Raw genomic sequence first — 13,990 nt, forward strand, 5'->3', positions numbered from 1 at the left:
AGTGTGACAAAAGTGCTTTATGGTAATGGAACACAGTGGTTCTTCCACAAAAGCTGCTCTAAATATCTCATGTAATGTAGACGAGACAAAATGTTATTAAAAATAAACAAGATCAACATTAATGTACATGGATGAATGTAAATTGTATGCGGCCCGTTGTTGAAAGAAGGATCAATGTTCATTACTTTATTAATTAAGGTTTGACATGTGAGAAGAAAAGTAGTGAACTTTGGGTGAACTATCACTCCAAGAAGTGTATTGTGTTGTACAGTTAAAACTTTGTTAATTTTTTTAGTTGAACATGTTTAAGCCAATCAGAAGCGTTGATTAACCCTAATTTAAACCCACTTATAAGAAGCAAAGACCTTGACCTGTATTAACTCTTGCTGCATCCAAATAATAAAAACAAAAAAGATAGATCTAAAGAAATAGTTAAAAATTAATTTAAATAATAGTACAAAAATACACATGTATTGTGATTCAAACTAGGTTTAAAATTGTATTTATTATGCTGCTGAGATAGTCGGGATTAGCCTTTACAAATCCATTATCTCCATTTTAAGCAGTGTTATCCATGTGCTAAGATGGCAAGTATACCATTCAGTTTAAAATATCATTTTGAGAAAATGATAAGCTATTGAAATATTTGTTTGAAAAAAAAAAAAATTCTAATCAAACTCTGCTAAATTTTTGATAGGTTTTCCAAACATGGGGAATTTTCCAAAAATAGTAAAAATGTACATTAACAGTGATTGAAACCTCAAAAAACCTTGACATTTTCAAAAGTTCACTAAATGTACGTGACACAAAGTGCAGTAATGGAATAACATTAACGTTTTGGGTTTTTTTTCCTTTCAATTTTACTGGTCAGTCCTCAAACCTTCATTCATTTTTCAGTATACGCCCCGTATGAGCCTTAAGTGGCAAAAAGAATTCAGAAATGGATGACTAATCTTTACGTCTGTCTCATCAGGACCAACCTGGAGTTGGAACTTGTCCATCGTGGAGGAAACTTGTGTAGTGGAGGCGCCAGTGCAGCTGCCAAAAGATCATGTCTCAGTAAGTTGTCACTGCCAGAAGGAATGAATTGAATAGCTTGAATCACAGGTACTCGAGTCATAGTTCCTCTCATAGTTTCCTTCTTGAAGGAGGAAATTGAAGGAAATCTTTGTGAGAGAAATGTACAAAATCTTCACGTATAACTACTGTTCTCATTAGATTGTGTTTTAGCCTGTAGATGGCGGTGTTGCTTAAAGAATGAGTATTGTGAGCCAACTCAAGTGTTTGCATTATTACAGTAGTGAGTCTATTTGTTGAGCACAGAATGACTCATCTTGATCCTTGTTCATCTGTAAAAAAAACATCTTGTATAACAATGCTAGAATGTTTAATAAGGTATTTATGTTTTTTTCTTAGTATGGACTGACGGACACAGATAACACTGTTCCAAGTTAAGAAATGAGGATCCTAAGGTTTTGTTTTCTTTTACCTCAGATCAGCTCTTCCATGTTCTGGCCATGCACATGCGACTCTACAGCATCGACTCTGCCTACAACCCCTGGACAAAGCTGACACAAGTGACACAGAACATTGAATCTGAGTGAGAAGCTTTTTTTTTCCCTTTTGATTGTTGAATGCAAAAAATGAATCGATCTATTGCTTGTTGTCGAACAACCCTGCCATCGACAAACCACTTGATCCCCTTTCAAAATGGATTACGTCCTCCTGCTTCCTATCAGGTTCACCTTTGCACAAAAATAATCTAAAAGTAGAATTGGTAGCAAGCGCTGGTTTCCATAGCTACCAGTAATTGCAGCATCTGGCAAATTACCAGCCACTCCATGGAGAGCAACGTAACCTGCCAAGACCAACGTACTAGGGAAGAAGGCAGGACCGAGTTAGCAGAAACAACAATGTGAATAAAAGTGAGCGTTGATGAGCCTAATTCAATCAAAATAAACAAACTAAAGTATTTTTTTGATAATCATGTTGCTACAGACATGATTTGCCAGTAGAGTCAGAGAATACAGTCAATCCTTAACCATTGCTTCTAGCATTTCTGCTGTAGCACCATATAAACACAGACCAGATTCACCTGCACACGAATTGGGCATCACAGTAAATTCAGTTACACAGATCTTTCAGGAGTTACTGAGAGGGAGTGAGACCAACAGAGAGCCGAGCTTGAAGTATTGGTTCTAGTTTTTAGCTTGAGCTGCTAAAAACATTGCTACATTGAGATGATGCATCGTAATTTGTTATGATTCCTAGACTTTTATTATTTTGTTGAACAATGTTCAATCACTGCAGGAACATCCAAGAAAAACATTCACTAAAAGCACATTTTTAACAGTTGCACTATGCAAGTTTATAGTTTTTAAAATAATCTAAACCACACAATTTAATGAAGCTCAAGAATCCCAGTAGAGATTTAATATTTATTTATTATATTATATTTATTTATTTGTTTTGATGTTGACATTTACACAAGAGTCTGATATACATAAATAAAGGGAGTTCTACTCGGGAAATGTTGTAGATTGACATTTAAACAACTGCTCTTACTAACTTACTACATTGATCTTCAACACTTGCTCCCTGCTCAGCCTGTTACTACCCAAGTGCTCACAGCCATGAAATATTCCCAAAGGTGCCATTTTGCTATTCAAAAATACTTTAACCTCTGATATAGTGCCGGAGAGTGCCTTCATTGACACTCCCTGCGGCACTCGGCCTGAACCGTCCTCCCTAAATAGGACAGAGAGGGATGTTCAACACAACACTCTTAATAAGGCTAAATAAAGAGGGATATTTGAAACGTGGGCTTTCCATGCCGTGGCGAAAGCTTCCTCCACTGTATTCTTATGTGTTGCAAATTAAGCGTTGAGTGCTCTGGTAATGGAGGTTTTATTCTCCAAGTGCAGACTGGCTCATTCAAAGCTGCCGACAGGTCTTTAAAGAGAGTAGGGAAAATTGGAATCCTGCTTAATAGTCAACAAGATAGCACTAAAACCATATGTGTTTTAACTCTAATCAGGGCATGTTAGTACAATTAAAATGAATCAACCATTTGTGGAATATAATTGCTTTTATTCTCAATTGAATTAGGAAGTGCAGTTGTATAACTTTTCTCTTTTCTTCAGTGGTTTCGATGAGAACAGACCAGAGGTGCCCATGCTGTTCAGAGACGTCCCATCTCTTCTGATTATTTTTGTGCTGACCATGCCGCAGCCTCTTCGAAAAGGTACGTCACCTGAAAACAGATGTTTGGTAAAGGTTAACAAGCAGTGCCGAAGAACCAGAATGTAAAAACAATGAAGCGAAATTGACTATTCGGGTTTCTTGTAGACTTCTTTTACCGAAGTGTTTTAGTTAGTTTTAAATTTTTGATCATTATTTTTGTATGTAAAGGTCAGGGGTGACGAATCCATTTCTCAAGGAGCCAAACTTTAATGAGAATTGACATTTTTTTTAATTAGCTAAAACAACTAGGGTTTTTGTATTATTTATTTTACTAGGTGAATTATTTTCGGACATTTTTAAAATACCTTTTACTTGAATATTCTCAATGTATATCCTACTTTGGATATTTTTTTATCTTTTATTCTCTAAGGTTGTTTTTTTTCAGGATGAGACGTACTCAGAAATATAATAATTGCTGAAGAAAAGAAGAATAAAAAAAATATAATTAAAATAAACATTAAATATGGTGTTGTGATGGTTAGGAAGATTAATTAAAATACAAAACAATTAAGCATGTTATATTAAATCAGAATTGGTAATTATTATTAATGAATAGAAGTTTATAAAAGAAAAATGTACAATCACTAAAGAGATGTGTAAATATTTGAACATCCAAGCAAGGTCTAGCATAGATGGAATTGATTTTCATTTTTTAGTGGATTTGTTTGTGTATCTTTGAGTATCATTTGTGCGTTTTAAGCTGGACTGTCAACACTGTTGCTTCATAAGTAAAGAACGGGCTTATCTCTCTGATGCTTCCCTTGGGTCAGATCCACTTGACCTTGCTAGTAGGAGGCGTAACATCTGTGTTTGAGACCTTTGTGTAATTTTCACTTCCCCATTTCTCCCACAAAATGGAAAAATCCTTTTCAGTTGTCTTAGTGGTTTGTTAGTAAATCAACCTTTAATGTTAATTATAATCATCGTGTTTTTCTCTACATTTGTTCCGACTAAACGAAGCATAATTTCAAGACAATATAAATCAATATACTTTGGCCTTCTGCTTCAACATGAAAGATGCCCATAAATGAATCCATGCTAGGCTTAATTATCGCACACAAACCATGAAAAATGGGGTCACACACCTCGGCTTTCACCTAATTGATTTTCCTTTCTAATCTGCAGGGGGAGGTGCATTGTGTCATTAGAGCTTTTCCTCACAACAAAGGACGTTAGAATCACTAACAGCCTTGTGGTTTTTTAAACAGTGTTTTGAATTGTTTTTGTCGTTGGGAATTTTTGCTTATTTGTGTTCTTTCTTTCTCTATAGAGCACTTCAGCTGTGTGGTGAAGATGCTGTACAACCTGCAGTTCACACAGGCCCTCACAGCTCTCTCCACCAAGTTCAGCCCAGAGGAGAGGCAGGCCTGGATCTCATCGGGAGAAAATAAAATGGTATAAATTAAGATACAAAAAACATAGATTTTTTCCAATGGCATTGCTATTTCAAATTTGTGAAATCGGTGCTGTGCATTCTTTTGATCATTTTTGTAGCCCCTTGCACTTTTGCAGCAGAACCGACCCAAACATGGACTATATTCACCATTAGACGCGCTTCTCAGTACGAACATGAACAATTTGTGATGTAAACACATGTATAATAGAATAATAGAATAATAATAGAAACTAGACCCTTTCCAATGATCTCACAGCAGAGAAATTTGAGTCACATTAATTTCCCCCCAAAATACATAAAAATGAATATGAATATATTATAGAAAAACAATAATGAATACATTATAAGTAATCAATACAAAATAAATGATCATAACAACTCATCTGTCAATCAATAACAAATCATCTGTTAATCATCTGCAGATTTCAGTAAATGGCTTTTCATTTGTAGTCTTTTTTTTTTTATAGTTTTATATATTTAAAAAAAAAATTACTTAATTAAAGAGGGAAATCTTAAGAACAACGTATTTTCAAAGGACGCTCTTGTGGCTCCTGGCACTGTCATGTGGCAGCCTTGATTGAATTTCCTCGTTAGGGGATTAATACAGTGTAACTTCTCCTCTCCCTCCGATCCTTCAGGAGTCCTCCTGCCAACCACAACCATTCATCCTGTAAGACTTGCAATTGAGATAAATGAGACCTTTTCCAGTTTTTATTTACGTTAGCACGCGCACATGTCATTTTCGGGAAATGTGCTGCCTCTTCTCTAATTTGTCTTCTCCTCATTAGTCTGAATTAGTGAGTAATTTGTTGAAAGGGATAAGCGATAGTCTGCTTCACTGTAGAGTTGTTGTGACTAAGAATTTACATCCACAATAAACGTGTGTGTAATTAAACTCCGGACAAAGATTAAAGCGAGAGGAAGGAAACTCATGGAGCTGAGATTCCTCCTCTATAAATCTATGACAAAGGACAGCGCCAAGATAAGATGGCTGTTTTATATTCTTCCTCCTTCAGCTTGATAAATGCTCCTAGCCTTTTCTCTCCGGAACACGGCGGAACAAGTTTTATCTGAACACTCATTCAGCAACACATTTATACGATGTCATTTTGGATAGGAGGTATTGCTATGGTGCTCGATCTGCATATATTTGCAATGTTGAGGTTTTTTTCCTGATATTCAAGTCTGCATCACAGCTCTTGATTCTGTAGCTTTAAAGTAAATCTTGGTAAACGGAGCACAGATGAAAAGATATTTATTAGGAATAGTTGCTCTGTTTCTGCTTGTCAGAGAGATGAAGATTCTCAATCGATCAGAAGCAGAGTGGATATACAAAAACGTATATCGTATTACTTTAATTATTTGCGTCATACTGACACAAGACTGTGTTGTGGACACCTAGCAAGCGATGCCTAAAAAAGAAAAACAATTGAAGATAAAGTAAATATTGGGTAAAAAGATTGAAAATTGGAGGTAATTCTCAACTAACTAATTTAAGGAAAGTCACTAATTCTGCTTATATTAATCACTATTCTGCTGTATCGTGTTTTTATCTTAAATGTTCGCCTATGATGGCTTTATGTGTTTAGGTACCTCTGTTTTATACTTGAAATAATGTTTCACCTTGTCAATCATCTTCAGATTTCGGCAAATGCAGACGGGTCGTTTGAAGCGCTGCTCAGTCACATCATCAGTGAACTCTCCAGGGACAAGAGCATCTACACGGTGAACACGGAGGAACCATCAATGGTGAGAATCTTCTACTAACTCCGTTCTCGGCCTCCCTGCATCTCTGCGATGCTGTTTGTCATTGCGCCCCCGGACAACGAATTGGCCGTTACACAGGGAGACGGTGGTCTAATATCTCAGCTAATCTCTTGGGGAGGTGTACGTCTTGGTATTATCAGCGAGCTGCCGGCGTGTTATTGATCATCTGTGGCTTCTGTTTGCCTCTCCAGTTGAGCTCCAGCGTGTGGTCGCCACAATCTATCGAGTTCAGCCTCCAGCAGTTCTGCCTGCCCTTCCTCCGCCTCTCCTGCCTGCTGCAGCATCACCTCTACGGAGACAACTTGTCCGGCTGCCCGGTATGTTTTTTTTATCAGTGTCACCTTGTCCTTTTCTTGCTGCTACAATGTTCAATGTATTCGCCTGGAACTGATTGAAGATTTTGTCTCTCCACTTGTACTACAAGTCACATGTTCCTTGTCCTCAGGAGGAGGAGGAGTTCTCCTCATTGGCGGCGTGTTTAGGGCTCCAACCCTCAACCTTCCAGGCTTCCAGCAGTGTGCTCAGTGCCTCGTGTCTGGAGTGGGCAGTCAACAGCTTTGACTTGGTGACGCAGTGGTGCACTGAGGTCAAAGAGCTTTCTCAGATTCAGACGGAACAATCAATGGTATGTCAGGAGAATTCCTCACATTTCTTCCATTTGTAGGCATGTGGAAGTGGAATCATCTAAACCAATGTATATAACAAAAAAAATGAGTAGAAGTATTTCCTTTTATTTATTGTTTTCATTAAATTGTGTTTATTATTTCTTTAATTTCATCCCCCACATGCAGAAAATGTATATAAGAAAATGTTTTTTTTGTATTCTTTTTATTTTATTTTATTGAAAACATCCCAATGAAAGTAGGAGAAAACCTAAAAAAAACCTCACTCAATTGAGTGCCTTATTTTTGTATTTGTAGAGTCCTTAAGATACTCCTGTATTTAATATGCCAAACATTACAAATGGACTCTAAGCCAAGCTACTGGTTGTCCATACATTTTCTTGACTTGAGGGATTAGGAAGTCAATCGTATCTATTGATCGTACATGTTCAACTAATTATCTAGTGTTCCTGTCTGTTGCTTCTTCTTTTGTTGCAGTAAATCATTTTTCGGTTATTAACCATCATTGATCATCACTTTTTGAAAGAAGAAAAATTCCAAAAGAACCAGGGAGTCTCTGCAGAAAGTTAAATTGTCACATTATTACTATTGTAATAACGGTCGTTATGTTCTGAACGCCCCCGTATTAGATCACTTTTCACATGGCAACATAGATGTAGACTTTAAATTCAGAATTGAAGCGACTAATCATCCGCAAATAAATAGAGCAGTGTATAGAAAGGCATCATGGGACTTCACTGTTGTTGACACCAAGACTATAGTCCAATGACGATGAGCAGTACCATCCGAAAACAAAAAAAGTATACTTTTACATTACATATATATATATATATATATATATATATATTACATTTTTCAACTAAAACCTTTCTTTGAGGCCAATTTAAATTCTCTTAAAACACCTTAAATAAATTGTCTCTTTTATTTGAAGACCCTGCTTGTCCGGGATCCCCACTGGGCTGCCCCTCGTCTCCTGCAGCTCCCCGACAACTACAACATAATCTTCCAGTACTATCACAGGAAGGCCTGCACTGCCTGCAAGAAAGTGCCAAAAGACCCTGCGCTCTGCCTCGTCTGTGGAGCCTTCGTGTGTCTCAAGGGTGTCTGCTGCAAACAGCAGGGAATCTGTGAATGTGTTTTGGTGAGTTCTGTTCACGTTAAGTGGTTTAATAATGGGGTACAATTTGTGTCATTCAAAAAGCATCTGTTTACTGTGTTGCATTATGTGTGCAGCACTCCCAACATTGTGGCGCAGCTACAGGAATCTTTCTCTTGATAAATGCCTCACTCATCATCATCATCCGCGGTCATCGCTTCTGCCTGTGGGGGTCTGTGTACCTCGATGCTCACGGAGAGGAGGACCGGGATTTACGGTATGATGCTGTTCCTATGATGAACCTGGTGTAAAACTCTTCACAAATTAGCAACAATTCTCCATGTCTGAGTTTTGTCTTCTTCTATTTTATTTATTAAGCGGGAATTGTAGACTTCCCAAATAGCCGTAGAAGTATATTTATCAGTGGTTAAGTAGGAATACTAAAAAACTCCTTTAATAAATTTAAGATTTTAAGATTTGTAAGATTTCAAATTAAAATGTTTTTTAAACATCGTCTATTAAGAACCTCAACACTAAATATATGTGTGCAAGGTCGTTGGTATCTGTTAGGTTTCAAAATACACAGAAAGTTTAATTGACAAGTTTGAAAGTTACATTTGAAAATGTCTCCTAAGAAGAAAGTAAACACAAAATGTATGTGAGCATTCTCTCACTCTCTCGTCCTTTCTCAGCCGCGGCAAACCCCTCTTCCTGTGCGAGGAGCGGTATCGAGTGCTGGAGCAGCAGTGGGTTTCACACACCTTCGATCACATCAATAAGCGCTGGGGGCCTCACTATAACGGACTCTAGGTTCTTCCAAAGTCCACTTCAAAACCGCAGCCCATGACGGAGAAGCTCTTCTCCAGCCCGCAGCGTCTGTCTGGATCGAAGGAGCGGCGTGTCATCTCGAGAAGCATCCAGCGAATCTGCTGCCACAACTTTGGTTTATGTGAAGTTTGGTGTACAATGATGCCTAAAGATTACCAGCTCTTTGTGTGTGTTTGTTTTACGTGATTTGTTGTGTGGTTTCCAGCAGGAACAAATAGAAAGACGGCAGAGGGAAGCACAAGATGGCTCACAGAAAGGGTAACAAGAAGGTCACTACATATTTGGGCTAAACTTTATGAATTGCTGGATTTCCCTGAAGTTTGATTACATTTTGCACAGTTGATGATGATTTCGATGCATATCTATTTAATTTATGGACGTGTGCTCTGCTGTGCTGGCATGAGGTTCAAGCTCAAGTGTAGTGTGTAGCCATGAGACGCTGGACAAATCCACCCATCAATACTATTTGTTTTGTAAACAAGCAAAAGGCTCTTGTTGACGGGGTCGACTTGCAATTCACCCTCAGGAATTTTGTTTTGCTGTTTCAGAATCTACATTTTAGATATTTAAATAAATGCTGCTGCTCATTGTTTAGTCATTTTAACACTTGTGATGATTTTCTGAAGCTCATGAAAGAATGTTGGGAATAATGCCGACTCGCTTCGCTGGTGTGATTTTGAAATAACAACATAAGACACAAACACTCTTTCACACTACTTTCAACATATCTCATGTTTCTAATTCTCTGTCTTAACAACTCTAAAGTCTGAGGGCCGAAATCCATATTTATAACTTGATCTAGCTCAATTTCTGCTGCGCTGTGTGCATGACATCCTCGAGCCATCTTCACTTCCCTATTAAATCGTTTTCTGGAAGAGCGAAGATCTGTTCACTTGTGCTTGAAGAACGATTCAAAGTGGAAGACGCCGAACACAACAGGCCAAGTTGGGCTCCTGTTAGCAGTCTCTGCATCACTTGAAACGCCACACATTCATGCATGCTGCTTTTCTGTTTACTGGGATTTTTTTTTTTCTTTCTTTTTTTCAGCAGCCATTTTGTCAATGACCACAACCGAATAGACGCAGTCACGGTTGTAACTTATGAATTGTGTGTGCGTGAGTCGAGAGAGATACAGTACATTACTGTAGGGGCAGACTCTAACTTTCTGATTTAAAGCAGAAAGTCCAACTTGGTCATTTAATGCAAAATGTAAAATATGTTAATAAAATATAAGCACACAATTGTCATTTTTAAATTTTAAATTTTCTCGTTTTCTCTTATTTTCTTTGTTTTTGTAGTGTACAAGGTTCAAAATGATCATATGATAATTTGGCTGCGTCTCAAAGGTATCATCTTTTTAATGTTTTATTGTTACTTTAATTTGAATTGTTTTCCTTAGCACTAATCTCCATACAATTTTCTTATGAAGATTTTAAGGCCAATAATTTACTTCAATAATCCGAAATGTGCACTTGTAAGCAATCAATGGTTTTCCGTGTGCTGAAATAAAGCTATAATATGTAAGGAAGTAGGATTTATATTTTTTATAGAACTTAAATTCTGTGATCCTAATATGGGGCGACATTAATTGGCGCATGCGCATTGATATAAGCACACGACGTTTGTTTGCTAGCAAAAGTCGATTCTAACATTAGCAGAAAGTTCTAAACAACTTTAAAACTAAATACAAATTCAAGGAGACAGTGAAAGGTTTGGCTTTTACTATTACGCTTCCATTTAATGCTGTTATTAACGTGTTCATGTGTCGGAATAATCTTATATAGCACATTTAGCTAAAGTTAGCTACACTGAGATAAATGGCGCTGTTAACAAACTAAGTTTAACATTTTTCTTTTGAACCGCATGTCGCCACATTTAAGTGTGTAGACACGTAAAAAAAAGGTTTGTATAAAAGTTTTCTATCAATGACTGAACTCAATTTGTGACGCTTTGCGGGTAGTATTCTGCGCATGCCCAGACGCACCTGTCGTTTAGCATTCTGGCAAAAAAAAAGGTGCAACTCAAACTCATATCCAAATTACTATTCGTCAACAACTGAATAATATTTTATACTGGTTTATTCTTTTGTTTTATCCATTTCAAACCACCCATCTAATCTCCATTTCACCCATTAATACATATTTATGTTATGATACATGTTGATTTACTTATATCCTCCTATTTGAAAACTGCTATAAATGATGCCATGTTTTCTGTTGGATTTGAAGCCACGTGGATGGGTAACTGGGTTTAGTCCTCCTGAACAAGAGGCCCCACTGATTACAAAGCCTCTGTTTATTGCCAAGTAGGTCAAAAGAAAACAACAAAAGAAACATGTAGCAGAGGAGGACTCATTTCCTGGTAGCACCTCCAGAGATTTTGCCTCAAGATTGATGCGAAAATGTTGCTGCGTCGACCGATCTTTCGTTCAGCATCACTGGACGTCTCCACGTTTGCCTCATGTTCAGGTGGGTAAACAAACACATCAGTCACTAAAGAGCTCGTCTGACTGCAGGTCAACACGATCAGATGTCAGTGTGCTTAGTGAATAATTCAAGATCATTACTGTGTAAACAAACAAATCAGTTTGAAGATGTTGCTATGGACGGTAAGCTGTGGGTTTCCTAGTCTCTAGTGTTAAGGTGGAAAATAAACTTGTCTTTGTCACAGATGTGGAACATGGAAATGGAAGAGCAGCCATGCCAAGGTAGGAAGACAAAAACTCATTTAAGTTTGAACAGTTTAAGTTGCAAATTTATTTGTGTCGGAATGTCTTGTAATTTAAAAAAAAGTGGGCAACAGATCATTATAAGTGCATGCATTAATTAAGGTATGTAGTACCATATCTTTGTGATTAAAGACAGGAATATTTTGTGTTGATTTTTGTATTGATTTTCAATATAGTTTCAAATTGAGGAAGTATCTTCACCTTTCTTTAATTCTATACTCTCTTTTTTAAATAGGTTAATATTAAAACTGATGAAATACAAAAGGTTTGAGTTGTCTTGCGTTCCCTGATGTGTTGTTAATTGTCCTACACGTTGACATTTTCACGTTGTTTGGCAGTTATGCTGGTGTGTCACCTGGCCCTAACAAGCTTTGCTATATGTTTTCCAAAGATATATTTTTAAATCTACTATATTACGAAGGAGAACTTCTAAAGGCTAAAACACAGGGTTGTATTTTCTTTGTTTGAACGAAGTAGAACTTTTGATTACTAAATTTTACTGCTCTATTTTTTTGTCACAGAGAATATCTGTGTGTGTTGATAAAAACAATAACAGAACAACAGAGATGAACAATCTCTAAACGACCTGTAATTCATCAGTAAATTAGCAAAATAAGCTTTAATGGAATGTTTAGCAGGACTCAGGATCAGCTGCTACTTCTCTGCATGTGGCTGAGCAAGCAAAGAGAAACCTGAGTCTGAGTCATGTTGACTTGGTGGTGTCTATTTCCCGAGGCACAATAGTGTGTGTCATGGGGCGAATAAAAGTAGCAGATTGGTTTATGTAGAATTAGGAGAATTGTTATTTTATTTGGCTTATCCTTAGATGGTCTTGTACGAGTCTCCATTGTGAACACTGGTCTCTTCCCACAGCCCCAAAACACAGTTAGATACAACTATTGTACCCTGGATAGACTGGTGATCTGTCCAGAGTGTCCCTGACTTATCACCCTATGTAGCACGGATAAACCTGGTGGGACTGTCAAGGGAATAAGGTGCAAACATGAATGAATGGATAGATTTATGGACAACAATTAAGGGAGTTGAAGAAGAAATTTCAGACTCTGTGGAATAGGTGGAGATGACTGTGACAACTGAGCAGCGAGAGTGAAAGGGACCATTTTTAGGCATTATTGAAAGCAGTGAAAATTCCCCTGACGAGTAGACATTTGTTTGTGAAATTGGAGAATGGACATAAAACATCTAATACAAACTATAAAGATGGAAAAGTTTGTGTCTTTGTATTATTTAAAGTGCAGATATAATAATATCAGTCATTGTATTATTAAAGAATACTATATATTTAAAATCGAGCATCAAGTAAGTCATTTTTATTTGTAAATCGCCCACCACGTCTTAATAGTTTTGTTTGCAGAATTTAAATTAAAGTAAAAGAAAAAAAGAGCAAATTCATTCCTGACACAAATACAAATACAAATACTAGTTAATCTATATAGGCTCGAGCAGCAGATTAAATAAATAAAAGTACATTTAAATGAGTTCGTAACTAGCGCAATATAAACCTTCATATACCAGTATTCAAAACAAATATTGGCATATTTTCACAGTCAGACCTCATGAGGGCCATACAGGAGTTAGAAACATATTTGTTCAATCTTTGATATCGTTCCTTTAACATTTTCCAATTCACTTTAATCTCCTTGTATCGAGGCTCCACAATTTTATATTAAAGTTTGCTCTATTCAACCCTAAGATAACACTATGTAACAAAACCAATGTTTATTTACTTAATACTTGTACTATTACTTATACAAGTTTATGATTCTGTATATTTAAAGTGCTTCTGTTAGTTAATCTCTCTCAGGATCATGTGATCACTACTTCACATATGTCTTAAGTATCACATTACCAGTGAAATACAGTCCATTAGTGAAACCAGCAGATCTTTTTTTCCACAACAGTAAACACATAAATGCCTGCTTATTTACAGAAGAGAAAAGAGGCATGGACCATGTGACCAGGCAACCGGGGTCCACTTCCTAGTTACCTGTATGTAACCTGAAGCTTCATAAAAGCCACCCTTATGAGTGGCGACATCTGCCACTTGAATATTTAACCCTGCTGTGGATCAGATAACAGAATAACTGTAAATAATTCATGCCTCCAGATTAACATGAATTAGTCTGGAAGTAGTATTTTGGAGCAAAGGGGAGAGACTTTCACATCAGCGGGTAAGTACGGCTGAATTATCGCTAAGAACTCATTACAATTGGAGGGATTGTGATCTTGCATGAAAGTCTTTGTGACGGAAAATGATGAAAAATATTCTGATTTTGGGTTATGATAAA

General features: G+C 37.0%; 2 protein-coding genes across 5 annotated transcripts in view; both read left to right on the forward strand.

Annotated features, from left to right (window-relative positions):
• ubr3 (ubiquitin protein ligase E3 component n-recognin 3) overlaps window positions 1-10,194 on the forward strand; it is a 28,881-nt gene extending 18,687 nt beyond the window's left edge. For both annotated transcript variants that reach the window (XM_087803513.1, XM_087803512.1), the window contains 10 exons: window positions 974-1,059; window positions 1,495-1,600; window positions 3,144-3,244; window positions 4,514-4,638; window positions 6,281-6,388; window positions 6,598-6,723; window positions 6,852-7,031; window positions 7,961-8,170; window positions 8,263-8,402; window positions 8,818-10,194. In XM_087803513.1, coding sequence (XP_087659639.1) covers window positions 974-1,059; window positions 1,495-1,600; window positions 3,144-3,244; window positions 4,514-4,638; window positions 6,281-6,388; window positions 6,598-6,723; window positions 6,852-7,031; window positions 7,961-8,170; window positions 8,263-8,402; window positions 8,818-8,935 — 1,300 coding nt within the window. In that variant the 3' untranslated portion in view covers window positions 8,936-10,194. The remainder of the gene's footprint in view (window positions 1-973; window positions 1,060-1,494; window positions 1,601-3,143; window positions 3,245-4,513; window positions 4,639-6,280; window positions 6,389-6,597; window positions 6,724-6,851; window positions 7,032-7,960; window positions 8,171-8,262; window positions 8,403-8,817) is intronic.
• Window positions 10,195-10,591: 397 nt separating this feature from the next.
• Window positions 10,592-13,990, forward strand: part of myo3b (myosin IIIB) — a 72,632-nt gene continuing 69,233 nt past the window's right edge. For 2 of the 3 annotated variants that reach the window (XM_087803642.1, XM_087803644.1), the window contains exons 1-2: window positions 11,370-11,561; window positions 11,624-11,660. In XM_087803642.1, the coding sequence (XP_087659768.1) occupies window positions 11,483-11,561; window positions 11,624-11,660 (116 nt within the window). In that variant the 5' untranslated portion in view covers window positions 11,370-11,482. Of the gene's footprint in view, window positions 10,664-11,262; window positions 11,562-11,623; window positions 11,661-13,990 lie in introns of those variants that run through there. The other variant, XM_087803643.1, reaches the window with a different exon arrangement.

Source organism: Callionymus lyra, chromosome 12, assembly GCF_982586985.1.
Source record: "Callionymus lyra chromosome 12, fCalLyr1.hap1.1, whole genome shotgun sequence".
Taxonomy (NCBI): Eukaryota; Metazoa; Chordata; class Actinopteri; order Syngnathiformes; family Callionymidae; genus Callionymus; species Callionymus lyra.